This window comes from Natrix helvetica (genome assembly GCF_964273705.1).
Source record: "Natrix helvetica genome assembly, chromosome: Z".
In the NCBI taxonomy this organism is placed as follows: Eukaryota; Metazoa; Chordata; class Lepidosauria; order Squamata; family Natricidae; genus Natrix; species Natrix helvetica.
Genome location: NC_138554.1, coordinates 3,483,047 through 3,510,327, shown reverse-complemented (window position 1 = coordinate 3,510,327; position 27,281 = coordinate 3,483,047). Strand labels below are relative to the sequence as shown.

At 49.3% G+C, this 27,281-nt stretch overlaps 3 protein-coding genes across 4 annotated transcripts in view; all 3 read left to right on the top strand.

Moving 5' to 3' along the window:
* The window catches only part of LOC309381835 (DDB1- and CUL4-associated factor 11-like), a gene marked incomplete at its 5' end in the record, with an annotated part of 17,467 nt that extends 704 nt beyond the window's left edge, over positions 1-16,763 (top strand). The window contains 12 exons of the mRNA XM_081933120.1: positions 84-205; positions 2,534-2,598; positions 2,734-2,834; positions 4,352-4,498; positions 4,887-4,941; positions 5,037-5,105; positions 6,681-6,738; positions 7,833-8,018; positions 9,711-9,864; positions 10,962-11,114; positions 12,231-12,337; positions 15,088-16,763. Coding sequence (XP_081789246.1) covers positions 84-205; positions 2,534-2,598; positions 2,734-2,834; positions 4,352-4,498; positions 4,887-4,941; positions 5,037-5,105; positions 6,681-6,738; positions 7,833-8,018; positions 9,711-9,864; positions 10,962-11,114; positions 12,231-12,337; positions 15,088-15,216 — 1,346 coding nt within the window. The 3' untranslated portion in view covers positions 15,217-16,763. The remainder of the gene's footprint in view (positions 1-83; positions 206-2,533; positions 2,599-2,733; positions 2,835-4,351; positions 4,499-4,886; positions 4,942-5,036; positions 5,106-6,680; positions 6,739-7,832; positions 8,019-9,710; positions 9,865-10,961; positions 11,115-12,230; positions 12,338-15,087) is intronic.
* A 131-nt stretch (positions 16,764-16,894) lies between these two features.
* On the top strand, positions 16,895-20,917 carry LOC309381627 (fat storage-inducing transmembrane protein 1-like). The gene is made up of 2 exons (XM_081932825.1): positions 16,895-18,624; positions 20,242-20,917. The coding sequence occupies exons 1-2, from the start codon at positions 18,380-18,382 to the stop codon at positions 20,858-20,860; spliced, it is 864 nt and encodes a 287-aa protein (XP_081788951.1). The 5' UTR covers positions 16,895-18,379; the 3' UTR covers positions 20,861-20,917.
* A 2,180-nt stretch (positions 20,918-23,097) lies between these two features.
* LOC309381626 (proteasome activator complex subunit 1-like) overlaps positions 23,098-27,281 on the top strand; it is a 22,215-nt gene continuing 18,031 nt past the window's right edge. For both annotated transcript variants that reach the window (XM_081932824.1, XM_081932823.1), the window contains exons 1-2: positions 23,098-23,455; positions 25,576-25,608. In XM_081932824.1, the coding sequence (XP_081788950.1) occupies positions 23,132-23,455; positions 25,576-25,608 (357 nt within the window). In that variant the 5' untranslated portion in view covers positions 23,098-23,131. The remainder of the gene's footprint in view (positions 23,456-25,575; positions 25,609-27,281) is intronic.

The window sequence follows — 27,281 nt, the reverse complement described above, 5'->3', positions numbered from 1 at the left end:
AGCTTGCATAGGGTTATTTTACAGCTCTATCTATCTATCTATCTATCTATCTATCTATCTATCCATCTATCTATCTTCTGCAGTGGATTTGACACCAGACACTCGGGATCTGGAGCACAACGAGATTAAAACACGCATCCAGTTAGCAACGGGCCGACTCACGCCAGGGCAACCTGACCGTAGCATCCCAAAGCTGCTGGGACAGGTATCCTGTTTTGCTGTTCTAAGTTGCTGGAGTTTGAGTTTGAGTTTTATTTAATTTATATACTGCCCCCTCTCCCCGCAGGGACTCGGGGCGGTGTACAGACAGTACATATAAAGACAACAAAGCAGAACACGAAACACTAGACAACCAACGTAAACATACAGTCTGTAAAATGCCCGAACTCATTTATAGTTAAAAACAGTCTAAAACCGAAGTAAAACCCCAAAATTTACAATATTAAAAAGCCAATATTAAAAAGCCATCCAGGAAGGTCAGTAATAGATTGTACTTGTGGTTACAATTAGGCCAGGCCGGCTAGTCGGAACAGGTGGGTCTTGAGTTTTTTACGGAAGGAGCGGAGATCAACAGTAGTTCTAATATCGGGGGAGTTCGTTCCAGAGGGTTGGGCCCATCACAGAGAAGGCCCTACTCATGGGCACCGCCCGCCCGCATTGCCTGGCGGAAGGTACCCGGAGGAGACCCTCCCTGTGAGAGCGGATTGGTCGTAGGGATGTATGGGGTAGAATGCGATCCCGCAAATACCTAGGTCCCGAGCCATGAAGCGCTTTAAAGATGACAATCAACACCTTGAAACGCACTCGAAAAGCCACAGGCAGCCAGTGCAGCTCGCGCAGAAGTGGTGTTACATGGGAGTACCTGGTACTCCCCAAGATTGTCCGCGCGGCTGCATTCTGAACCAACTGGAGCCTTCGGGTGCATCTCAAGGGGAGCCCCATGTAGAGAAACGAATGGGTGCGTTTTTGCCTTAAACGCTGAGGGTGGGAACAAGATTGAAACCGTCCCAAAGGTGCTTTCCCCCCCCCTGCCCCCCCCCCGAGAGGCAACTGGGTTTTTGAAGACGTTTCGCTTCTCATCCAAGAAACCTCTTCAGTTCTGATGGACGATGGGGGAATTGGAAGGATTTATCCTCCTTGCAGGCAGCTGGTCATTTGTGTCCGTTTTAGAGAGACGCTGAGGCTGCCTGCAGTATAAATGCAGTGAGACATGTGGAGATCTGGAGATTGGGGAAACGAAACAGCCACTTTACAACCGCGTGGCCCAATACAGAAGAAATCCATCAGGATCAGATTCAGCAGTCCACCTGCGCTTAAAAGACAAAGCCCGTTCTTTTCAAGGCAGCAAAGTCCACATTTTGGACAGAGGGGACCGCTGGTTTGAAAGAGGGGTCCAAGAGGCCATTTGGATCCAAATTGAACACCCCTCTTTCAACAGAGGGGGGAGGGATGTGACCTCATCTATCTCCGGTTTACAACACAGTCCTTTCAACAGTTCCAAGAAGGCTCCACACTTATTTTCACCACTCGGGTGACCCCAGAGGACACAGACAAACCTACAAGGGCCCTCAACAACTCTCAATGCAAATGACCAGCTGTCTGCAAGGAGGATAAATCCTTCCGTTCCCCACCATCCAGGCAGAGACGAAGAAGCTTCTCGGATGAGAAGTGAAACATCATTTAGGCAAGAAAAATGAAATGCACAGGTACAGTATAGGTGGTACCTTGCTCAACATGAGTAACTCTGAAAGGGATCTTGGAGTCCTAGTGGACAACCACTTAAATATGAGCCAGCCGTGTGCAGCAGCTGCCAAAAAAGCCAACACAGTTCTAGGCTGCATAAACAGAGGGATAGAATCAAGATCACATGAAGGGTTAATACCACTTTATAATCCCTTGGTAAGGCCACACTTGGAATACGGCATTCAGTTCTGGTCACCACGATGTAAAAAAGATGTGGAGACTCTAGAAAGAGTGCAGAGAAGAGCAACAAAGAGGATTAGAGGACTGGAGACTAAAACATAGGAAGAACGGTTGCAGGAACTGGGTATGTTTAGCTTAAGAGAAAGAAGGACTAGGGGAGACATGATAGCAGTCTTCCAATATCTCAGGGGTTGCCACAAAGAAGAGGGAGTCAAACTATTCTCCAAGGCACCTGAGGGTAGAACAAGAAGCAATGGGTGGAAACTAATCAAGGAGAGAAGCAACTTAGAACTGAGGAGGAATTTCCTGACAGTGAGAACAATTAATCAGTGGAACAGAAGTTGCCTCCAGAAGTTGTGAATGCCCCAACACTGGAAGTCTTGAAGAAGATGTTGGATAGCCATTTGTCTGGAACGGTATAGAGTTTCCTGCCTAGGCAGGGGGTTGGACTAGAAGACCTCCAAGGTCCCTTCCAATTCTGCTATTGTATTGTAAAACAAAGGAAGTCCAGTGGCCTCTTGAAAAAGGCACAACCTTTGGGGACAACCATGACTTGGATGAGTGACAATCTCCAGAGACCCATAATCCTCACTCTTTCCCTTGCTCGCAGAGAGAACGAGGCCTTTGCCATAACAGCAGTTTCTCAGCCGGGGAATGTTCGCAGATCGTGTCACAGTAAGTATCTGATGAGAAAGATGTGGATGTGTGTGAGTGTACATTCTCAGGCAAGAAACAGACAAAAGTGGCTTTAGAAGAGACTCCACGCCAGAGTTACCTGTATGTCTTACGGTTTTCCCCTTTTTTCCCCAGCTTCCTTCCCAATCACCTGACCGTCAAAGACACCTATTTGCAAAAAGCCTTCTGTGGCATCTATTCCCGCGATGGACAACTTTTTATGTCTGCTTGTCAAGGTAGGCTCGCAAACGGAGGTTTTTTTAAAAAAATAATAATCCTGTTTTAGATCGTCGTCTTCCTTCATGGCAGGGGTGTCAAACTCGATTTCATTGAGGGCCGACTCGGAGTTGTGTTTGACGTCGGGGGTGAGCGTGGCCAGATCGAAGTCACTTGATCCGTTTTTGGCTGCGGCGGCCTCCTGCAGCCCTCCGCCAGCAAAAATGGAGCCTGTTCTGACCTAAGCTTCCCCAGCAGAACGAAGCCAAATCCTCGTCCCGATGTACCCCTTTTATTTAATTGACAGTGAATTCCTCTCCAGCAAAGTCTTTCCTCTCCCACAGTCTTTCGAGAAAGTTGACCATTACTGACCTTGATGAGGCTTGGAGAGTGGCCAGGCCGATCTCTTTCAGACGCCGCAATACTTGGCAAGAATGCAGGAATGAACTAATGGCCTCCTGCAAGCTCCACTCCCCTGCTCCCTCTTTTATCCCTCTGGGAGGGGCCATTCACCGTCCAGCTGTGGCCTTACTCCCAAGTCGACCCCTGTTCCTTAGCTGTTCCCTTCGTCTGGCAACTACACTGGGAACAGGCTCCAGCTGTTCTTCTGCCTCACTGATGCCTGACTCCGAAGGCAGCTGATAACTGTCAGACGGCCCTGGTCCCCTCTCTGCCTCCGACACAGAGCCCTCATCAGAGCATTCCCCAGACTCCAGGACTGGCCCCCAACCTCCTCGCTGTCCTAATTTGCTGCCAGCTCCATTGGCCGTTGGCGGGCCACAACTGGTGAGTCACAACAGAGCCGGGGAGGGCCTCGCGTAGCTCTCCCGAACTCTTTTTTGGCTGGCAGAAGCACCGAGGGCCAGTCCTTGGCTCATTCCAGGGCAGCCCTGTGGACCAGATCTAAGCACACCGCGGGCGGGATGCGGGCCGTGGGACTTAAGTTTGACACCCCTGCTTTATGGGAAGAGAATGTTGGGGGATACAGATAGTCCTTCTCAGTGTTCCCAGTAAGGCAGCCATAGAAAGCCGAACTCTGGGGCAGGTAGATTCCTCAAAGAACAAATTTATTGGGTACATCATATTGGCACAACCGGTGAAAACCGACTCTGAAAGTTCCTGCGGTTATCACCTAATTTAAACAAGAATAGTTCCCCCTTTCCCCCGCAGGTCCTCGGTCCCACTGTCCAATGATGGTGCTAGCAGGTTGCTTGGTTACTCCACTCCTCTTCTCAGCCCCCTGTTGGAATGACCTTGGTTCCCCCGAGAAAACCTTTTGCTTTGACCACAAAGCCAAGCTAATCTCCATTTCCACCCTTCCTTTCTCCCCCTCCCTTTTGTGGCAACCGTGACGCCTCAAAAGATGGCCTCAGTCAGGTCCGCTTCCGGGGTGACTGCCCTCAACTTACAACCACTTGGAGCCTCAGGGCTTACGACGGATCGCTTAGCAACCATTCAGAGTTACGATGGGGCTACCTTGGGGCTGCTCGTGACCCAGAATTGAAATTTTCTGTTCCCTTTTCCCCTCTCCTTTCAGACCAGCGAATCCGCTTATACGACTGCACCTACGGAGCCTTCCGGAACTTCCGGAGTGTCAAAGCCCGAGACGTCGGCTGGAGCGTGCTGGATGTAGCCTTCACCCCTGACAGGACACACTTCCTCTACTCCAGCTGGTCGGACTACAGTGAGTTGATATGGCGCTAGGCACGCAGTGGCTCAGTGGCTAAGACGCGGAGCTTGTCGATCAGAAAGGTCGGCAGTCCGAATCCCTAGCTCCGCGTAACGGAATGAGCTCTCGTGACGTGTCCCAGCTTCTGCCGACCTAGCCGTTTGAAAACACGTTAAAAATGCAGGTAGAAAAATAGGAACCACCTTTGGTGGGAAGGGAACAGCGTTCCGTGCGCCTTCCGGAGACGTCTTCGGACAGCGCTGGCTCTTCGGCTTTGAAACGGAGATGAGCACCGCCCCCTAGAGTCGGGAACGACTAGCAGAAATGTGCGAGGGGAACCTTTAGGGGGGAAACTGGGTTGCCTCCAGGTAGTCTGTACTAGCCCTTGTCCCCTTCTCTTTAGTTCACATCTGCAACATCTACGGGGAGAGTGAGACCCAGACCGCCCTGGACTTGAGGTAAAGAGGACAAGACACACACACAGGCCGGCCCCCCTCGAACAACGGAGACCCCCCCCCCAGCACCTGGCATAACGACTTTCTCTTCCTCGCAGGCCCGACGAACGCCGTTTTGCGGTCTTTTCCCTGGCGGTCTCCTCGGATGGGAGGGAAGTGCTTGGCGGGTAAGCTGGCCGTTCGGGAAATAGTCTCTTCCCCCCCCCCCCCCCGTGCCTAAATTTTTTCTTTGGCGAGAAACAAAGTCTTCTAGCTCAACTCTGCTCAACTCTCTCTCTCTCTCTTTCTTATCTTTCTGTCTCCCTTCTGCTCTCTTCCTCCATCCCTCGCTCTCTCCCTCCTCCCTCCTTCCCTCCCCCACCTCTCTTCATACCTCTCTCCCTCCCATTCTCTTCCTCCCTTCCTCCCACTCTCTCCTCTCTCTTTCTCCCTCTCCACCCCTCCCTCCCTCTCTCTCTCTCTCTCTCTCCCTTCTGTCTCTCGCCATCCCTCTGTCCTTCTCGCCCTCTACCTACCCCCTCTCTCTGTCTACCGCCCTCTCGCCTTCCCACTCTCCATCCCTTCCTCTTTCTCCCCCTCCCTCCCCTCTTTCCCTCCATCCCTCCCCCCTCTTTTCATACCTCTCTCCCTTCTCCTCTTCCTCCTTCTCTCCCCCTCCCTCCCTCTCCCTCCCTGTCTCCATCCCTCTGTCCCCCTCTCTTCCTCTGTTCCTCCCTCTCCCTCCCTCTCTCCCTCCCTCCCCATCACTCTCTCTCTCCATCCCTCCTCCCTCTTTTCATACCTCTCCCTCTCCCCCTCCCTCTACCCCGTCTCCATCCCTCTGTCCATCTCGCTCTCTTCCTCTGTCCCTCTCTGTCTCTCCATCCCTCTCTTTGTCCTTCCCTCTCCTCTTTCTCTCCTCTTTCTTTCTCCCTCCCTCTCTCCCTCCCTCTCCATCACTCTCTCCATCCCTCCTCTCTCTTTTCATACCTCTCTCCCTCCCTCCCTCTCCTTCCCTGTCTCCGTCTCTCCCTCCATCCCTCTCTTTGTCCCTCCCTCCCCTCTTTCTCTCCTCTCTCTCTCCCTCCCCCTCCCTCCCTCGCTCTGTCTTCACCCCTCCTGTTTGGAGGCCAGCAAGTGATGCCCCTCTGCCTGCCAGCTCTTGGTGGAAGAGGAAGCTGCCAGAGGCCCATTTCTGCCCTTGGCTTTGAAGGCCCATGGGAAGCCCAAAGGCAGAACAGGCCCAGCCGTGGCTAACGTTTAAGTGCTTTGATTTTCGCTCCTCCCACTGACGCCCATTCATTTAGTGACCGTTTGAAGCGACCACGGCACTGACAAAAGTGGCTTAACGGCCGGTCACTCACACTTCAACACCGCCATATCATCAAATCCAGACGCTTGGCCACCGGTTCAGACTTACGACCGTTGCCGTGTTCCCAAAGTCACACGACCCTCCCCCCTTTTGGCGACCTCCTGGATGAGCAGACTCCATGGAGAAGCCCGACTCACTTAACAACCGCGTTACTAACGTAACACCCGTGGCAAGGGAGGCTGTCAACGGGGCAGAACTTGCTTTGAACAACTGCCTGCCTTAGCAGTAGAAATTCTGGGCTTCGACTGTGGTCGTAAGTCCAGGACTATTCTTCTCTCGTGCAAGGTTGTTACCGAAGGCCCTTTGCTGTGCCCACTCTGTGTGTGTGTGTGTCTGTCTGTCTGTCTGTCCCCACACACTGACCTTGTTATTCTTCATTCTCTGTCCACAGGGCCAACTATGGTTGTGTCTACGTGTTTGACATGGAACAGAATAAGCGGACGCTTAAGGTACTCGGAGGGGGGGGGGGGCTTGATGCCCAGGGCGATTCTCCGTCATCCAGGTCATTGTCCCAAAGTTGGCTTTTATTCAGGAGGCAACTGCTGGCATCCATAATGCAAAGGGCCCCCCCACCCCTACACATGTGCACACAACCCACACATATGCGCGCCCCCCAGCTCCAAGCTGAGCTTGGTATTTCCTCTGTGGAAATAGACTGGAAGACTTTCAAGGTCCCATCCAACCCTGTTATTTTACTCTAGTCTACTCTACTCTGCCTATTCTATTCTATTCTGTTCTAAATTCTGTTCTATTCTATATTCTATTCTATTCTAAATTCTATTCTATTCTAAATCCTATTCTATTCTATTCTAAATTCTATTCTATTCTAAATTCTATTCTAAATTCTATTCTATTCTAAATTCTATTCTATTCTAAATCCAATTCTACTCTAAATCCTATTCTATTCTAAATTCTATTCTATTCTAAATTCTATTCTATACAATACAATACAATAGTAGAGTTGGAAGGGACCTTGGAGGTCTTCTAGTCCAACCCCCTGCCTAGGCAGAAAACCCTATACAGTTTCAGACAAATGGGTATCCAACATCTTTAAAGACTTCCAGTGTTGGGGCATTCACAACTTCTGGAGGCAAGCAGTTACATTGATTAATTCTTCTAACTGTCAGGAAATTCCTCCTTAGCTCTAGGTTGCTTCTCTCCTTGATTAGTTTCCACCCATTGCTTCCTGTTCTACCCTCAGGTGCCTTGGAGAATAGTTTGACTCCCTCTTCTTTGGGGCAACCCCTGAGATATTGGAACACTATCTAAATTCTAAATTCTATTCTAATCTAAATTCTGTTCTATTCTAAATTCTATTCTATTCTAAATTCTGTTCTAAATTCTATTTATTCAATTCTATTCTAAATTCTACTCTACTCTACTCTATTCTATCCCTTCAGGATTGCCCAATGTGGCCTCTATAGAGTTTAACTGCCTTTCAGGTCAGTTAAAATCTGAAAAATACACCGCATACGTATGTTCTCCCATTGAAATCTCATTCCTTCCTTCCTCCCCTCCGTTTCCTTGGCTCCCTTCCCCGCAGATCGAGGCCCATGAAGATGACGTCAACGCCGTCGCTTTCGCGGACAACAGCTCCCACATTGTCTTCTCGGGAGGCGACGACGCCATCTGCAAAGTGTGGGACCGGCGCACCATGCGAGAGGATGACCCCCAGCCGGTGGGGATCTTGGCAGGGCACCAGGACGGTATCACTTTCATCGACAGTAAGGTGAGCTCAGCTCCTGCTTAGCCGACAGGAGAAATGTCCAACCCTGGCAACTTTTAAAAGACTTGCGGACTTCAACTCCCAGAATTCCCCAGCCAGCTCCCTCTTAGCCTAAAGCAGTGGGCTCCAGTCTTAGCAACTTTAAGACTTGGGGACTTCAACTCCCAGAATTCCCCAGCTTTAACCTAAAGCAGGAGGCTCCTGTCTGGCAACTTTTAAAAGACTTGGGGACTTCAACTCCCAGAATTCCCCAGCCTTAACCTAAAGCAGGAGGCTCCTGTCTGGCAATTTTTGAAAGACTTGGGGACTTCAACTCCCAGAATTCCCCAGCCTTAACCTAAAGCAGGAGGCTCCTGTCTGGCAACTTTTAAAAGACTTGGGGACTTCAACTCCCAGAATTCCCCAGCCTTAACCTAAAGCAGGAGGCTCCTGTCTGGCAACTTTTAAAAGACTTGGGGACTTCAACTCCCAGAATTCCCCAGCCTTAACCTAAAGCAGGAGGCTCCTGTCTGGCAATTTTTGAAAGACTTGGGGACTTCAGCTCCCAGAATTCCCCAGCCTTAACCTAAAGCAGGAGGCTCCTGTCTGGCAACTTTTAAAAGACTTGGGGACTTCAACTCCCAGAATTCCCCAGCCTTAACCTAAAGCAGGAGGCTCCTGTCTGGCAATTTTTAAAAGACTTGGGGACTTCAACTCCCAGAATTCCCCAGCCTTAACCTAAAGCAGGGGGCTCCTGTCTTGTCAACTTTTAAAAGACTTGGGGACTTCAACTCCCAGAATTCCCCAGCCTTAACCTAAAGCAGGGGGCTCCTGTCTGGCAATTTTTAAAAGACTTGTGGACTTCGACTCCCAGAATTCCCCAGCCTTAACCTAAAGCAGGGGGCTCCTGTCTGGCAACTTTTAAAAGACTTGGGGACTTCAACTCCCAGAATTCCCCAGCCTTAACCTAAAGCAGGAGGCTCCTGTCTGGCAATTTTTAAAAGACTTGTGGACTTCGACTCCCAGAATTCCCCAGCCGGCTCCCTCTTAGCCTAAAGCAGGGAGCTCCAGTCTTAGCAACTTTAAGACTTGGGGGCTTCAACTCCCACAATTCCCCAGCCAGCATGGCCAAGGTTCGACACCCTGGTCTAAAGCTTTTCTCAGAAACAGTTGGAGCCATATTTGGTGGTCACTAGAAAAACTGGTTGAAGGAAATCCTCAGGGGTCCTTTCCCTTTGAAAGATCTGCACAACCAGAATCTGTTTGTTTATTTTCCTTTTTTTTTTTTTTTAATGGATGACTTGATTTAAACAGAAGAATTCATCAGCCTCACAACTTGCCTCCAGAGGTTGGGAATGCTCCAGTGTTGGAGGTTTTAAAGAAAAGATTGGAGAAATATTTGTCAGAAGGGGTCAATAGGGTTTCCTGCCTAAGGAGGGGGTTGGACTAGAAGACCTCCAAGGTCCCTTCCAACCTTACAATTCTATTCCAGACTCCCAGGGAAAACATAGCCGCTGTTGGAGATGAATATAAGACGCCTTCCAAAATGGAATGAATCATTCCAGGAAGCAGAGAAAATTCTGAGTTACGGTTCCTTTCGTCGTCCGTCCGTCCCCCAGATGTGGTTCTTTAGAGACGGCCTTTCAAGAAGTTTTGAACTTTTAGGATGGAGGCATCTAAAAGCTCTCCTGAGCTGCTGTTGTCTTCTTCCCTCAGGGAGACGCTCGGTACCTCATCTCCAACTCCAAGGACCAGACCATTAAGCTGTGGGACATGCGCAAATTCTCGAGCCAGGAGGGCCTCGAAGCATCCCGGCACGCTGTCACCCAGCAGATCTGGGATTATCGCTGGCAACAGGTACCCAAAAAAGGTATGCCCCCCCCCCCCCAATTTCCCCTCTAACGGAAGAAGCTGCCAACTCATAAAGTCGCCACGGTGAGGAAAGCGGGGGAACGCATTCTACTCATACCTTCGGCTAGAGTCGGATCTCAGATTACTACAGCAGGCTTGTGAGGTGGGCACCTCATTGGAAAATGTGATTTACGACACAGACGGAGGGGAGGGGAGGAACCGGGAAGCTGCCAACTCATAAAGTTGCCATGGTGAAGAAAGCGGGGGAACGCATTCCACTCATACCTTCGGCTAGAGTCGGATCTCAGATTACTACAGCAGGCTTGGGAGGTGTGCACCTCATTGGAAAATGTGATTTACGACAGAGATGGAGGGGAGGGGAGGAACCGGGAAGCTGCCAACTCATAAAGTTGCCATGGTGAGGAAAGCGGGGGAACGCATTCCACTCATACCTTCGGCTAGAGTCGGATCTCAGATTACTACAGCAGGCTTGGGAGGGGTGCACCTCATTGGAAAATGTGATTTACGACACAGACGGAGAGGAGGGGAGGAACCGGGGTAGTAAAGTTCCGCTGTAATTCAAATGAGGTTTAGGTCTGACTGCCATAGGGTGTTGCTGAAATGTTGCTCCTAATAAATGACTGGTTTTCTTTTGAAACTTGGCTCGAGGCTCATGAATTAATTAGGGCATCTTTCGGAAACCTGACAGAAGCAGGAAGTGAAGGCAGTGTATACATGCGTTGTGGTCCGTCGGCTGCCGGCCCTTCCGGCAGCTGAATCGGATGAGGAGGAGGTGTGGGAGTCAGGGTCAGCAGCAAGGCAACCCTAGAGCTCTGAGGGGGAAGAAGGAGTGGAGCTGGCAGAGAGAGAGAGGCAGAGGCGGAGCCTGGGCCGTCCATCAGCCCCCAGATGGAGAGTCAACAGCCCCCAGGTCTGGAAGTGGCTGATGAGGAAGAGGAGGAACAGCTGGGTCCAGTGCCTGCTACGCAGAAAGCAGAGGAGAGGAGAACAGTGGAAATCTATGGGCCGGTCCTCGAGACGAAAGAGCCACCCTAAATCTGGGGATAAAAGGCAGGGGCGGAGACACCTAAACCTTCCTTTCCTTTCCTTCCCCAGCCCGACGTAAATCAAAACTTCCAGGTGACACTTCTCTCATGACCTACCGCGGCCACGGAGTCCTCCACACCCTGATCCGCTGCCGGTTCTCCCCTCCTCACAGCACGGGACAGCAGTACATTTACAGCGGCTGCTCCACGGGGCGGGTGGTGGGTAAGTGGCTCGGGAACCAGTACGCCCTCCAAGCTCAAGGAGGAGACTTAGAGCAATTCACTCGAGTGCTGCCATGGGATTGGGCAGGAGAGGAGATCCAAGGATCCACTTGGGATCTCTTGTCGCAGAGCTCCCAAGTTAAAGTCAAATGACATTTGAGAGCCAGTTTGGGCTAGTGGTTAAGGCCACAGGCTAAAAAGCAAGAGGTCGTGAGTTCTAGTCCCGCTTTGGCCATGAAAGCCGCCTGGGTGAGTTTGGGCTAATCACCAGGTGCTGGTGAGTTCTAGTCCACCTTAGTTATGCAATCTGGCTGGGTGACTGAGCCAATCACCAGGTGCCGATGAGTTCTAGTCTCACCTTTGGCATGAACGCTGGCTGGGTGACTTTGGCCTGATCACCAGGTGCCGGTGAGTTCTAGTCCTACCCTTAAGTCATGAAAGCCACATGTGTGAATTTGGGCTAATCACCAGGTGCCCGCGAGTTCTAGTCCCACTTTAGGCATGAAAGCCGCTTGGGTGAATTTGGGCTAATCACTAGGTGCCGGTGAGTTCTAGTCCCCCTTTGCATGAAAGCCACCTCGGTGAATTTGGGCTAATCACCAGGTGCCGGTGAGTTCTAGTCCCACCTTAGGCATGAAAGCCGCCTGGGTAAATTTGGGCTAATCACCAGGTGCTTGCGAATTCTAGTCCCACTTTAGGCATGAAAGCTGCCTGGGTGAATTTGGGCTAATCACCAGGTGCCGGTGAAGTCTAGTCCTACCTTAGTTATGAAAACTGGCTGGGTGACTTTGAGCCGATCACCAGGTGCCTGTGAGTTCTAGTCCTACCTTAGTCACGAAAGCCCACATTTCCCAGATTTCAGGTCAACGTAAAGGGCAAGCAAGAATTTGGAAATACCCAATTTCATTTATGCCTGAAACATTTGACGAGAGAGACTTTTTAATTGGCCTGCCTGAAGTCCAATTCACCCGGAATCAAATCTCGGAGGCCCCATATCCTCCAGAACAGGGGTGCCCTCTCCTTCTCCCCCCCCCCCCTCCCTCCTTGCTCTCTTAACCCTACATAGCTATTGATGCTCTTCCTCTCTCTTCCCTCCTTTTGCGCACCCCCACCCCAGTCTACGATCTCCTGAGCGGCCTCATCGTGAAGAAACTGATCAACCACCAAGCCTGCGTGCGGGATGTGAGTTGGCATCCGTACGAGGAGAAGATCGTTAGTAGCTCGGTGAGTTTGGGGGAACCCATGGCGGGGATGGAGGCGTTCACCTTTAGGAGGAGGAGGAGCACATGGTTGCCGGGTTGTGTCGGTTCGCTTTATGACCTGTCCAAAAGAGTGTAAGAAAGGTGCCTTTTTCTAGCCAGAGAGCGCCAAGTTGTTTAGAGTTGGTCTTTGACTTTACAACCGATCATTAAGTGACAACGGCACTGAGAAAAAGTGACAGGAGCATTCAGAGAATAGAATAGAGCAGAGCAGAGTAGAAAGGAAGGGAATATAGAATAGAATGGAGTAGAGTAGAGTAGAAGAGAATAGAATAGAATATATTTATTTATTTTATTTATTTATTCACATTTCTAAACCGCCCCCTCTCCCAAAAAGGGACTCGGGGCGGTGTACAGTCCACAATAAACAACAGATAGAATACAAATATAAATAGAACTATAAATATATGTATGTATGTGGAGGAGGTTAAAATTTAGAGTACTGTACAGAAGAATAAATATGAGGCTAAAAGCCCTAAAAACAATTAAAACTAAAACATTACCCTTAAAATAACCAGATGAGAATATACTACCAGGAGTTCATAGATGTAACATTTATAATCATGCCAGGCCAGCTAGTCGGAACAGGTGAGTCTTCAATTTTCGACGGAAGGAGCGGAAGTCCGAGGTGGTTCTAATGTCGGGGGGGAGGTCATTCCAGAGGGTTGGGCCCATCACAGAGAAGGCCCTACTCCTCGGTGTCGCCCGCTGGCATTGCCTAGTGGACGGCACCTGGAGAAGCCTCTCCCTGTGAGAGCGAATTGGCCGCAGGGATGTATGTGGGAGGATGCGATCCCGCAAGTAACTAGGTCCTGTGCCATGGAGCGCTTTAAAGATAGTAATCAGGACCTTGAAACGCACCCGAAAAACCACAGGTAGCCAGTGCAGCTCGCTCAGGAGCGGTGTTACGTGGGAGTATCTAGACCTCCCCATGATAACCCGCGCGGCCGCGTTCTGGACTAGCTGCAGTCTCCGGGCGCGTCCCAAGGGAAGCCCCATGTAGAGAGCATTACAGTAATCTAGGCGAGACGTCACCAGCGCATGAGTGACCGTGCGTAGGGCATCCCGGTCCAGTAGGGGGCGCAATTGGCGCACCAGGCGAACCTGGTGGAACGCCCCCCTTGCCACGGCTGCCACATGGTCATCCATGGACAGCCGGGCATCTAGGAGGACGCCCAAATATATAGAGTAGAGTAGAGTAGAATTGAGTAGAGTAGACTAGAGTAGAAGAGAATAGAGTAGAGAAGAGAACAGTGTAGAGTAGAGTTGAGTAGAGTAGAAGAGAAGAGAATATAGAATAGAATAGAATAGAATAGAATATAGAATAGAATAGAATAAAATATAGAATAGAATACAGAATAGAATAGTAGAATAGAGAATAGAAAATGGAATAGAGAATAGAATAACAAATATAATAGTATGGAATAGAATATAGAATAGAATAGAATAGCAAAGAATAGAGGATAGAATAGCAAATAGAATAGAAAATAGAGTAAAAAATAGAATAGTAGAATATGGAATAGAATATTATAGAATAGAATATAGAATAGAATAGAATAACTATTGTACTTTGAATGTACATTATTTGGCATACATTAAAAAGGAAATTTTATGGCATCCAGGTCTTAAAGTCCCTTTCGGGAGAGGGGCGGTCTAGAAATCTAAATAAAGTAAAATAAAGTAAAGTTAAAGGGTCTCCACCTCCAATTTTACACTACATAAACATGACAAGATGAATAAATAAATACAAAATCATGTGTATGTACCCACATATATTACACAACACGGAGAAACAACACAGTATAGCTCGAATGTATGCATGTTTATGGCGAGAAAAACAAATCTTGTGAGTTTACTCAAAAGGATGGCCTAGGGAACAAAGCCGTTACAGAATCTGGTACTCCTGCTAGCAATACTTCAAAACCTCCTCCCAGAGGGGAGCAACAGAAACAGACCGTGAAGTGGGTGTGTGGGGTCTCTTAACAATGCTTCTAGCTCTAAGCACACAGCGCTTATAAGCGGTTTTCTGAATAAAGGGAAGTGAGCTTCCTATAATCTTCTCCAGTGTCCTCATCACTCTCTGTAGGGACTTTCTATCTGAGGTACTGCTGCCACCAAACCAGACAGTCACGCAGTTTGTTCAAATGCTCTCCAACTTAACGACTGTTGCAGCATCCCCGTGATCCAAATTCAGGCCCTTGGCCCTTGACTCTTGACGGTTTCAGTATCCCCCGGGGTCACGCGATCCCCCCCCCAAGCGACCGTCTGACGAGCAAAGTCAGAATGGGGACACCAGATATCGCTTAACCGCCGTGTTACTAACTTACCAATAGCAGTGATTCGCTTAACGGTGGTTAAGAATGGCCTTAGAATGGTCATTCGAAACTCACTTAACAACTTAGAAATAGAAATTTGGGGCTCCACTCCGCGGTCGTAAGGCAAGGACTTACCTCTACTGTGTTCTATTAATGGCTGGCCTTTAGGTCATGGGGTCAGCAGGTCAAGTCACTTTCAATTCTAATAATCTCCATTAAAGTTGTAATTTGAGGACTACCTGTAATCCCTGAATAGAAACAATAACACTCACTCTCTATCACTGTCCTCTCTCCTCTCTTCTCTTCTCTTTCTCTCCTCTCTTCTCCCCTCTCTCTTCTTCTCTCTTCTCTCTCCTTATCTTCTTCTCTTCTCTTATTTCTCCCCTCCTCTCTCTTGCAGTGGGATGGAAACGTGTGTCTCTGGGAGTATCACCAAATGGAGTACGACGAAGATGATCTCGGCAACCCCCAGCAGCTCCTAACCGCCCGAGAAAGGAACCCCCCACTGGCTGTTCCCCCACACCAGTAGCCTTCCGCCTCACTTGTTCGCCACCTTCCTCCAATTTGGGACCCGCTCGGGGCCAAGAGCGAGGGGGGAAAACGACGTCTTGCGTTACCAATCGTTTCCGGGGGTGGGGGGAGTGTTTCGCCGGGTGGGGAGGGGAGGAAAGGCGCTTCGGATGAGCTCACCCCTCTCTAAAACTTCTGGCGGCGGCGACTTTGAGGATACAGATAACCATCCCGCGGAAGTCGGATCCTAAGGATAGCAGCAAAAAATCCAGACCGGGGGGGAAAAAACAGCAAAACCACCCGCTGAATGTCTTTGTGCCTGCTGGGCTGATTTCTGTATCCTAGATGAGCTGGACTCCGTCCCACGAATCCTGAGCGGAAGGGGGGGGAGAAACGGCTGGCCCAGGAATATGGGGCACCGAAATTCACATCTGGAGGGCTACAGCTGGAAAGCCAGATGGGCCCTTGGAAGAAAACCTCCTTCTGGTATAGAATCATGATGGGGAAATCGCCCCCAACAGCAACTCTGCAGATGGTCTCGCAACGCCAAGATTCGTTGGCCACCTTTACCCACACAACAAAGGTGTAACGCACCCACAATAATTTTCGGGGTGCCTTGTAAGACTTGACCTCGGTCTGCAGCTTATCAGGGGGGAAAAATTGGGGCAGGGGAAATATCCAGTTTTCTTCTGATCTGAGCCACGGAGAAGGGAACCCTGAACGACACGAGAGGTCCCAAAACGATCCAAAGATCCTTGAGGGGGATGTGTGTGATTGAGATGGCTCCCCCTCTTTTCTCAGAGGGATGATGGTGAGCGCTCGCTGAAGCCACCACCCCCCACTTTGGAGGCAGGGGAGGGGTCCTTGCACAATATTTGTCGGGCGACATGAAAATGTCCGCAACACATTTGTGGCCAGAGGGACAGTTGGTGCTTCCTTCCCAGCTGCCTATCTCTTCCCTCTTCTTCACAGATGCTGACGGTGTCTTCTTCGCGTCACCCTCAGTCACACACACCCAAAATTGGGGTGATCCCTTTCTGCCTCTTCTAGGAGGGGGGGGTGGCTCCTTGGAAGGGGCGGGGAGACAGGTTTTGCTGTCGTCCTTAGCCTTAAAAGACGTCCCCCAACTTGGCCCTTCCTCGGCTCTATTTCTGAAACGCTCACAGGTGGAGGGGTCTCACCTGCTCTGTAAATATTAACGGGGAGGGTCCTTGCAAAGAAGGGGCTTTTGGAGGTACCCAAAGAGTTGTTTTTTTTAAAAAAATAAATGGATGGGAGGGATGAGTGAAAAGAGCCGCGTGTTGTTTTAAAGCGTGTGAAAGCCAGGGGGGGGGGAATTCCTTGTTCGTTTCTTCTAGTTGGAAAAGGAGCCCACCCCCAACTCGCAATCCTTCCCCAGGGGTCCTGCCTTCTGGGAAGGGGGGGCAAAGGGGAGGGGTCCATGCTGGGGCTCCCTTCCAAATCTAGGTTTTGTAGAAAGGGGGAGGGTCTTCCCCTCCCTCCTCTCCCTTTCAGGGGTGATGCAATCTGCTGTCCATTGTCTTAAATAAAAGTGGTTGAAATTTGGTTTGTTTTGGGATTTCCGTGCCGCCATTCAAGGGGAGAGGTTCATCCTAGAACTTGAGACAATTGACCCATGGAACTGCTTGCCACCAGAATGTGGCGGGCGTGCCATCCCTGGAGGCTTTTAAGAAGAGATTGGAGAACCGTTTGTCTGGAATGGCGTAGGGCAGTGAGGCCTAACCTTTTTCGACACCGCGGGCCGGAAATAGCATGCAAAACCATCCCGCAAGGGAGCAGCGTTCTGTCATGCATGCACCTGCCGGCACCCCGACTTTTAATTTCTGGCGCCAGCGTAACGGCCGACAAACAGCTGGAGAACACCCAGATGTTTTGGTGCCAGCGCGCACGGAATGCTGCTCTTCCGGGGTTTGGCACCCCTGTGCGCACGAAGGCCAGCTGGCCAGCATGGGTATGTCCTGTGCGGGATGGCTCTGTGTGCCGTTTCTGGCATGCGTGCCATAGGTTCGGCACCCTGGGTAGAGGGACTCCTGCTTGGGCAGCAAGATTGAAAATCAGGCTTGTCGGATGTGGCATCTTTTCTACTTCTCTACAGAGGGGAGAAATGGGTCTATTGACAGAAAGCCACTGGAAGAGACCCTGGCGAACTTTTTCGGCACCAAGTCCCCAAACCAGAACGTGCGTGCATGCATCTAGTCCTCAACGTACAACAATTCATTCAAAGACCAGCTGGGCGGCGTGTATCGTTTGAAAATAGTCCAGAAAACGCCCACGAAGACCAGCTGGCGAGAAAGCAGCATTTGAAATGTGGATTGACGGGCGGCTGTTCTACATATAAGCCGGGTTGACAACATCGGAAAGGAGGAGGTGGCGAAGCCAAGGGAACTCCTCAAAACCGTAAAGCGAAAGTTTCGAATATTTCGGAACAGGCGATGCGACACCCGGGAAAAATACGACATCTTTCACTTAATCCTCCAAGGGAAAATCGAAGGCAGATGAGGTCCAGGCCGAAGAAGAACATCGCAGCTTCCAAAATCGAAGGGACCGAGTTTAGACAAAACTCAACCGCTCTTTTTTCGCGCGGTTGTTGATAAAAATGGGATCGACCACGAGCACGGCGCAAGAGGGACAGCGGGTTGGGCTAGATGACCTACAAGACCCCCTTCCAACTCTATTCTGATGGGTTTGAGTCTCAACTTCCAACCTCTTAAAATTTGGCCAGTGGGAGGAAAACGAGAAGGAAAGGAAAGGAATGGAGGGAGAGAAGGAGATAAGAAAGCAATGAAAGATCTCTTAGGGCGAGCAGAACAATTTGCGATTTTATTGTTGCTTCTTTTTACAAGCAAGTCCCAAAGAGTTCAAGCGAGGAGCAAAACTTTTTTCTTCTTTGAGATCCTTGCCAACCAATCCTTGATTTCCCCCCGCCGAAGGCTGCAAGGGACAGCCGGTCTCCTAATCCGTTGTGCCCTTCTGTCCTTCGCATCGGCTGGGCGACGTGCCCGCAGCTGTCGCCGGGCGTCACTTTTAACGCCATGGGTTCTTCCCCCCCACCCCCTCTTTCTCTCCCGTCGACTCTTTTCTCCTTCGGTTCCTCGCCCGCTTGCCAACCCGGGGCATCTCTGCCACTTCTTTCAGGTGGGCTGATCTGAGGAGGGGAGGGGATGGCAGAAAGACGAGCCCCTAAAAGGCCCTTCTCACTGCTGGCCACAGGCGCGGGGTGGGCCAAATCCCTGGGCCAGGCGCTGGTGGTTTTCTGGAGCAACCAGTACGCTTGGCTTCTCGGGGTGCCAGGCCTCCGTCGTGCTTACCACCTGTGGCTGGCATCGGTGGTCATTTTTGGACCCCTGCTTCAGTTTTACGTCAATCCCCGGGCCATCTTTGCCAATCATCACAACTTCTTTAACATGTGAGTAATTTGTGTGTGTGTGGGGGGACTTTTTGGGTAGGTGGGTTGGCAGCGATCAGCTTGGGGGGTGGTGGTGTAAATAAAGCGATTCCATTTTATTTTATGCGATGAAACGTTATCGATTCAACTGCCTATCTCTGCGGCTCCCAATTCCAAAATATATCTTACGATGGACAACTTGCCAACGACATTTTAACACCTCGATCTCCTTGGCACGAGGTCATCCAGGGTCACAGCTAGTCCTCGATTTACGACCATTCGCTCAGTGACCGTTCAAAGTGAAGAGATCGCGGGGGGGAAAGGGGGACTTGTTCACACTTAATGACCGTTGCAGTGTTTTCCCCTGGTCATGTGATCAGAATTCAGAGGCTTGGCAACGGATTTTTGTTTATGACAGTTGAAGCATCCCTGGGGTCCCGCGATCCTGCCCCCCTCTCCCCCAAAGTCCATGGAGAAGTCAGATTCACTTAACCTGGGTGAAGTGATTCACTTAACAACCGTGGCAAGACAGAACAAAATTCCCTTAATTTTCACAGCCACAGGAATTTAGGGCTCAATTGTGGTCGTAACTTGAGAACTATCTGGAGTCCATTCTTCCAGCCTTAACAGCTTCTTGTAACATACAAGTCGTCCTCGATTTATGACTGCAGTTGAGCCCTGAAATATGGTTGTAAGTTGTGCCGGTTGTTAAGTGGATCACCGAATGACCATGATTGATTTTTTTTAAAAAAATATTGAGTTTCCATGGCCACCCAACTCAACTAAGTGACTTTTGATTTTTCCACCTTTTCTTTTTAAGGCAGTCGTTAAACAAATCTATTGTTCACCAGGTTTTTTTTATGTTGGGACCACCAGTTTCCAGCAAATCGTCGTAAATCAGGCCGTAAAAGCAGCCCAGTTGCTGGGACGGGAGCGGCTTATAACCGGATCATAAGTAGATCTGAAACTTCAAATAATCGCGAAGTGATCCATCGTAAGTCGAGGACTAGGTGCTCTTGATTTCAACATTCGTATCTGCCCCGTTAATCCGTTTTCTGGCTGGTGTGAAGTCTTGCCATTCTTTCACCTGGCTGCATCATCATAAATCGAACCAAAAAAGAAAGAAAATCTATACAGGTAGTCCTCGACTTATAACCGTTCATGTAGTGACCGTTCAAAGTTACAACGGCACTGAACAAAGTGACGGTTTTTCACACTTAACCCAGATTCGCACTGACGATGGTCGCAGCGTTCCGGGCTCATGTGATTCTCGTTTTGCTACCATCTTTGACCCGCAAAAGTCCATGGGGGAAGCCAGATTTGCTTAACGACCGTGCTACTCACTTAACAACCGCAGTGATTCTCTTAAGCACTGCGGCAAGGAAGGTCGTAATGTGCGCCCGGCGTCCCCTTAACCTCCCTCTTGTTTAACGATGGAAATTGTGGACTTGATTGTGACTGTTTAAGTTCGGGACTACCTGTAATTTGCAGTGCTTTCCCTGGAACCAAGAATGAAGTATCCGGGTGAAACGTGGCCATCTTAGCTTGCACAGATCCTGGCTCGTTTCCCTCTTGATCGTCCTGGCTCTGTTTAGATCTCTGATTCTCATCCCCCCACCCTGTTCCCCCCCCCCCTAGAAAATTTGTCAGATCTGCCTGGGGCTGGACCTGCATTTTCCTCGGCGGATTCATCCTTCCGGTGGTTTACCTGTCCACACACCAGATCCTGCTCACCTTACGACACCTGGCCCGCTTGGCGGTGGGCGCCGGCCTCTGGCTAGGTGCCACCGAAGCCTTTCTCCTGATCGAGAACCTGACCGGCTACTGCTTCGACCCCGTGCCGGAAGGGATCCTGGTGAACGGCCTGCCGGACAAGTGGACGTGCCTTTACAAAGGCCACAAATGGCACGGCTACGACGTCTCGGATCACACTTTCTTGCTCACCTTCTGTTGCCTGCTGATGGTGGAGGAGACGGCCATCTTCCGGCGCTACCTGGCCCAGGGCCACCCCGCCGGGGTGCCGCTGCGCCTCATTTTCCTGCTTAACGTCCTCCTCCTCCTGCTCTGGAACTTCCTGCTGGCGTGTACGGTGGTCTACCTGTACGACTACAGCCACAAAGTGGTGGGAGCCGCCATTGCTACGCTGTGTTGGTTCCTGACCTACCGGTGCTGGTACCGCTGTCCGTGTTCGCCAGGGAGACCCGGGGCCGGCCTCTTTTTCCGGGGAGCCACGAAAGAAGCCACGCGGCAGAACTGAACGTCTGCCCAAAAGACGGGGCACTCTATCAGTTGGCCCAAATAAAGAAAGGACTCTTTCCAAAATTCTCTTTGTGGTTTCTGGGGGGGGGGGGTTGTCCGATAATTAGGGGTCTCGGTTGTGCCAGCTCACAAAAGAGGAGTCTGTCTTTCCCTATTTTTTGTATTTTTTTATTTATTATGTTTTAAGTAAGTGGGGAACTTTTTACAGCTGCCACGAATGCTTCTCAACTTGGACCGCTTTAAAACTTGTGGACTTCAACTCCCAGAATTCCAAAGTGGAAACGGGGTGGGGGTGTTGGAGGACTGGGGAATTCTGGGAGTTGAAGTCCACAAGTCTTAAAGGGGCCACGATTGAGAAACAGTCAGCTAGAACATAATGATCATGGGGGAGAGGACAGGTGAGGAATATTTTTTTTCATGCTCGGGCCGGAGCTGGCTAAGAAGTTGGGACAAAAGGCGCTGGGAACAAGTCCAGCCAAAGATGATTTTTCTGCATTTCCTTATGATATTGTTCATTTCTCTTGGCAGGGACAGGCAGACCGAAATATAATTCTGTTGGTCTGTCTCCATTTTCATCTATCTATCTTTCATCTCTCTCATCTCTATTTATCTACATCTATCTACATTTATCTATCCATCCATCCATCCTCTCATCTGTATCTCTTATCTATTCTATCCAATCTATCTACACTTATCCATCCATCCATCATTCCTCTCATCTATCTATCTATCTATCTATCTATCTATCTATCTATCTATCTATCATCTATCATCTATCTATCTATCTATCTATCTATCTATCTATCTATCTATCTATCTATCTATCTATCTATCATATATCCAGTCTATCTACATTTATTTATCCATGCATCATCCTCTCATCCATCCATCCGTCATATCTATTCTATCCAATCTATCTATATCCATTCATCCAACCATCCTCCTCATCTATTTATTACCTAATCTATATATTTATCCATCCATCCCCTTATCCATCTATCCAATCTATCCATCCATCATCCTCTATCTATCAATCCAATCCAATCTACATTTATCTATCCATCCATCCACCCTTCATCCCCTCATCCATCCATCTATCTATCCAATCTATCCATCTACATCTATCTATCCATCCATCCATCCTCTCATCTCTCTCTCTCTCTCTCTCTCTCTCTCTCTCTCTCTCTCTATCTATCTATCTATTCTATCCAATCTATGTACATTTATCCATCCATCCATCCTTTATCTCATCTATCTATCTATCTATCTATCATCTATCTATCTATCTATCTATCTATTCTATTCTATCCAATCTATATCAACATTTATCCATCCATCCATCTCATCTCATCTATCTATCTATCTATCTATCATCTATCTATCTATCTATCTATCTATCTATCTATCTATCATCTATCTATCTATCCATCTACATCTATCCATCCATCCATCCTCTCATATCTATCTATCTATCTATCTATCTATCTATCTATCTATCTATCTATCTATCTATCATCTATCTATCTATCTATCTATCTATCTATCTATCTATCTATCTATCTATTCTATCCAATCTATATCTACATTTATCCATCCATCCTTCATCTCATATCTATCTATCTATCTATCTATCTATCTATCTATCTATCATCTATCTATCTATCATCTATCTATCTATCCATCTACATCTATCTATCTATCCATCCATCATCCTCTCGTCTATATCTATCTATCTATCTATCTATCTATCTATCTATCTATCTATCTATCTATCTAATTATCCATCTACATCTATCTATCTACATTTACCCATCCATCCATCCATCCATCCATCCACTGTGTCTGTCTGTCTGTCTGTCTGTCTGTCTGTCTGTCTGTCTGTCTGTCTGTCTGTCTGTCTGTCTGTCTATCTATCTATCTATCTATCTATCTATCTATCTATCTATCTATCTATCTATCTATCTATCTATCTATCTATCTATCTATCTATCTATCTATCATCTATCATGCATCCAATCCATTGATTCCTTTACCCATCCAGTATTTCTCCACTCTTGGCTGCTTTATTATCCGTGGACTTCAACGCCCAGAATTCCCTTAGCCGACCAGGCTACCCTGAGGAATTCTGGGCATTGAAGTCCACTGGGTCTTCCAAGTGACCCAAGAGTGGAGAGATTCCTCAGAGACCACCCATTCCCTTCTCTAACTGAAATAAAGCAATCGTGGTTGCTGGAGGGCTGGGGGAGGCTCCGGCGGCTGCACCGGTTGGATGGCGGCCTGCCGACTCCGCCCGTCCTTCTTTCCTTCCCTCCCCCAGCCTTTCCCCCCCGGACCCCGCCTCCCGGGAAGGAGGAAGCCCTGCCCGCTTGCTCTCTCCCTCTCCTCCCCGCTTCTCTTTCGTTTTCGCTTCTTGCCCAGCCGCCTGCTTGGTCTCCGCTCCGCCGCCTTTGCAAGCCGACCCCCCACCCCGACCCCCCGAAACAACCCGGGTCAGCCCTTTCGGACGTGCACCAAAGCCCGCTTGTTTCCACCACCAACCCCTCCCGCCCTCCCCATGGCCACCCTGGAGATCTCCCCCGTGTGCGAGGCGCAGGTAAGACCTGGGCAGGAAGCCTAAACCGTGTGGGAGCGGCCTGCCCTGTTGGACTTCCGCCTGCAGGCTGCCCGATAGGGGCTTTTTTTTGGGGGGGGGGTGTAGGGGTTTGATGGGGTTTGGGGGGGGGGAAGAAGGCTTCACCTGTTGGGTTGCTGTCCCAGCAGGCACAGAGGGGCCCTAAAGTGGGAAGGGGGAGAGAAAGCTTCACCTGTTGGGTTGCAACCAGCAGTGGGGGGGGGTGTAAAATGGGGAAGGGGCGTGGAGGGGGGGAGAAAGAGAAAGCTTCACCTGTTGGGTTGCTCCCAGCAGGCAGGGAGGGGCCCTAAAGTGGAGAGGAGGGAGGGGGGGAAGGTAAAGCTTCACCTGTTGGGTTGCTCCCAGCAGGCAGGGAGGGGCCCTGAAGTGGGAAGGGGGAGAGAGAAAGCTTTGCCTGTTGGATTGCTACCAGCAGTGGGGTGGGGGCAAAATGGGGAAGGGGCATGGAGGGGGGAGAAAGAAAGCTTCACCTGTTGGGTTACTCCCAGCAGACAGGGAGGGGCCCTAAAGTGGGGAGGGGGGGAGGGAAAGCTTCACCTGTTGGGTTGCTCCCAGCAGGCATGGAGGGGCCCTAAAGTGGGGAGGAGGGGGGAGGGAAAGCTTCACCTGTTGGATTGCTCCCAGCAGGCAGGGGGGGCGGGGGGGGCTAAAGTGGGGAGGTGGAGAGAAAGCTTCACCTGTTGGGTTGCTGCCAGAAGTAGCGGGGCTGATAAAATGGGGAGGAGGCATGGGGGAGGGAGAAAGAGAAAGCTTCACCTGTTGGGTTGCTGCCAGCAGGCAGGGGGTGGCTAAAGTGGGGAGGGGGAAGAGAAAGCTTCACCTGTTGGATTGCTGCCAGAAATAGGGGGTGCTGGTAACATGGGGAAGGAGTGGGGGGGGGCAAGAGAAAGTTTCACCTGTTGGATTGCTCCCAGCAAGGAGGGAGGGGCCACGCTAAAAGCCCAACAGGTGAAGCTGTCTCTTTCTCCCCACCCCCCCTCCCCATGTTAAAAGGGGAAGGGGGTGGGGAGAAAGAGAAAACTTCACCTGTTGAATTGTTCTCAGCAGGCTGCTAAAAGGGGGAAGGAAAGGGGTGGCGGAAGAAAGCTTTACCTGTTGGATTGTTCCTAGTAGGCAGGGAGGGGGCCTGCTAAAATGAGGAGGGGATGGAGGGGAGGGAAAGCTTTACCTATTGGATTGCTGCCAGAAGTAGCGGGGGTGGGGGCTGCTAAAATGGGGAAGGGGGTAGGGAGGAAAAAGAGAAAACTTCACCTGTTGAATTGTTCTTGGCAGGCAGGCAGGGGCCCTGCTAAAAGGGGGAAGGGGAGGGGGGGTGGGGAGAAAGAGACAGCTTTACCTGTTGGGCTGCTCCCAGCAGGCAGGGAGGGGCCCTGCTAAAATAGAAGAGGGAGTGGGATTGGGGACAAGAGAAAGCTTCACCTGTTGGATGGCTCCAAGTAGGGGGGGCTGCTACAATGGAGGGGTGGGTGGGGGGGACAAGAGAAAGCTTCACCTGTTGGATGGCTCCAAGTGGGGGGGGGCTGCTACAATGGAGGGGGGGCAAGACAAAGCTTCACCTGTTGGATGGCTCCAAGTAGGAGGGGGGGCTGCTACAATGGAGGAGGGGGTGGGGGAAAACAAAGCTTCACCTGTTGAATTATTCCAAGCAGCCTGCTAGAATGGAGAAAAGGGGGAGCCCCCCCGAAGAAGTTGGAGCAGGGTCCCCAGATGGGAGCAGACAATGAGGGGACTGTTTTGGGGGGTGGGGTGTAGGAGGAGGGGATTGGGGGAGGGGAGAAGAGCGGTAGAGAGAACGCTTCACCTGTTGGATTGCTGTGGGGAGGGGGTCAAAATGAAGAGGGGGCGGGGCCTTGAATGCTGGTTCAAAAGCATTCAGGCTGGCTGGGAGGGGCTGCCTTGGCACCCCATCCCGTCCCCTGTCAAACGGTTGGCCGAGCGAGAAGTCCAACAGGTGTAGCGGGCGATCGGGTGTCCCAGCGCCTGGCCGGGCGCCCGAGCTCCTCTTCTGCGCCAGCAGCTGCGGCGGCTTCCAAAGTTTCCCCTTTCATTCCTAACCCTTCTTTCTCTTCCTCGTTTCTCAGGTGAATTCCTTCAAGGAGAAACTTTGCGTCCAGGTGAGAAATGTGGGGTACGCTTGTCACCCCCACCCCCCCTAAAAAAAATCTTGGGGGGGCGTGAATAATCGGTCTCTAATAACTCCGCCCTCCGCTTCGTCCCGTTCCCGACCCCAGCAAATGTAGAGGGCATACAAAAATCAAATAAAAAAGAAAATATAGAAATAAACAGCCCATGGTCCACAGCCCCCTTCAGATGACAAGGGCCAGAAATTAGGAAGATTGGCAATTGTATTTCAATAATAATAATAATAATAATAATAATAATAATAATAATAATAATAATAATAATAATAATAATAATAATAATAATAATAATAATAAAACAACAACAAACTGGTGGGAACATAAGCCTGAAAAAGTCACCGAAAATCAGATGGTCAAGATCCTGTGGGATTTTCGTATACAAACAGACAAGGTACTAGCGCATAACACGCCAGACATCACACTGATTGGGAAAAATAAGGTTACAATCATAGACATCGCAATACCAGGTGATAGCAGGGTTGAGGAGAAGGAACATGAAAAAGTCGCGAAATACCAGGACTTAAAAATCGAAATCCAACGATTATGGCACAAACCAGCAGTGGTAATTCCAGTGGTAATCGGCACACTGGGTGCTATTCCAAAAGCACTGGAATTACATTTAAAACAGTTAAAACTTGACAAAATCACCATCAGTCAAATGCAAAAAGCCGCACTGCTTGGATCTGCACGTATATTACGAAAATACGTTACGACGTCCTAGGCCCCTGGGTGGGGCCTGACTAGTAATCAATGCCAAATCCGGCGAATCAACTGGCCGCTGTGATACAATCGTATAGTAGTAGTAGTAGTAGTAGTAGTAATAATAATAATAATAATAATAATAATAATAATAATAATAATAATAATAATAATAATAATAATAATATCATCATCAACAACAATAATAATAATATAATAATATAAAATAGCCCAAGGTCCACAGCCCCATTCAGATGACAAGGGCCAGAAATTAGGGAGATTGGCAATTCTATTTCAAGAATAAGAATAAGAATAAGAATAATATAAAATAGCCCAAGGTCCACAGCCCCATTCAGATGACAAGGGCCAGAAATTAGGGAGATTGGCAATTCTATTTCAAGAATAAGAATAAGAATAAGAATAATATAAAATAGCCCAAGGTCCACAGCCCCATTCAGATGACAAGGGCCAGAAATTAGGGAGATTGGCAATTCTATTTCAAGAATAAGAATAAGAATAATAATATAAAATAGCCCAAGGTCCACAGCCCCATTCAGATGACAAGGGCCAGAAATTAGGGAGATTGGCAATTCTATTTCAAGAATAAGAATAAGAATAATATAAAATAGCCCAAGGTCCACAGCCCCATTCAGATGACAAGGGCCAGAAATTAAGAAGATTGGCAATTCTATTTCACCAATAATAATAATAACAACAACAATAATAATAATTTCTGAACATCTGGCTGACTGATTTATAAATTATTCATTAATATTGTTATTCATATTTATTATTAACATTTAAAGATGGCTGCCGGTGTGGGTTAACAGCACCAAACTTTTTAGTCCTGTAAAAGATTGTCATTATAAAAAGTTTTACATTTCATTGAATGTGAAATGTTTGTGAATTTTCATTTACTGTGTAAAATGTTTTGAGTATCCTTTATT

Coding starts and splice junctions, on each gene's coding strand:
- LOC309381627 (XM_081932825.1), top strand. CDS start 18,380: ATGGCAGAAAGACGAGCCCCTAAAAGGCCCTTCTCACTGCTGGCCACA. Junction 18,625..20,241: donor CATCACAACTTCTTTAACAT/GTGAGTAATTTG, acceptor CCCCCCCCCTAG/AAAATTTGTCAGATCTGCCT.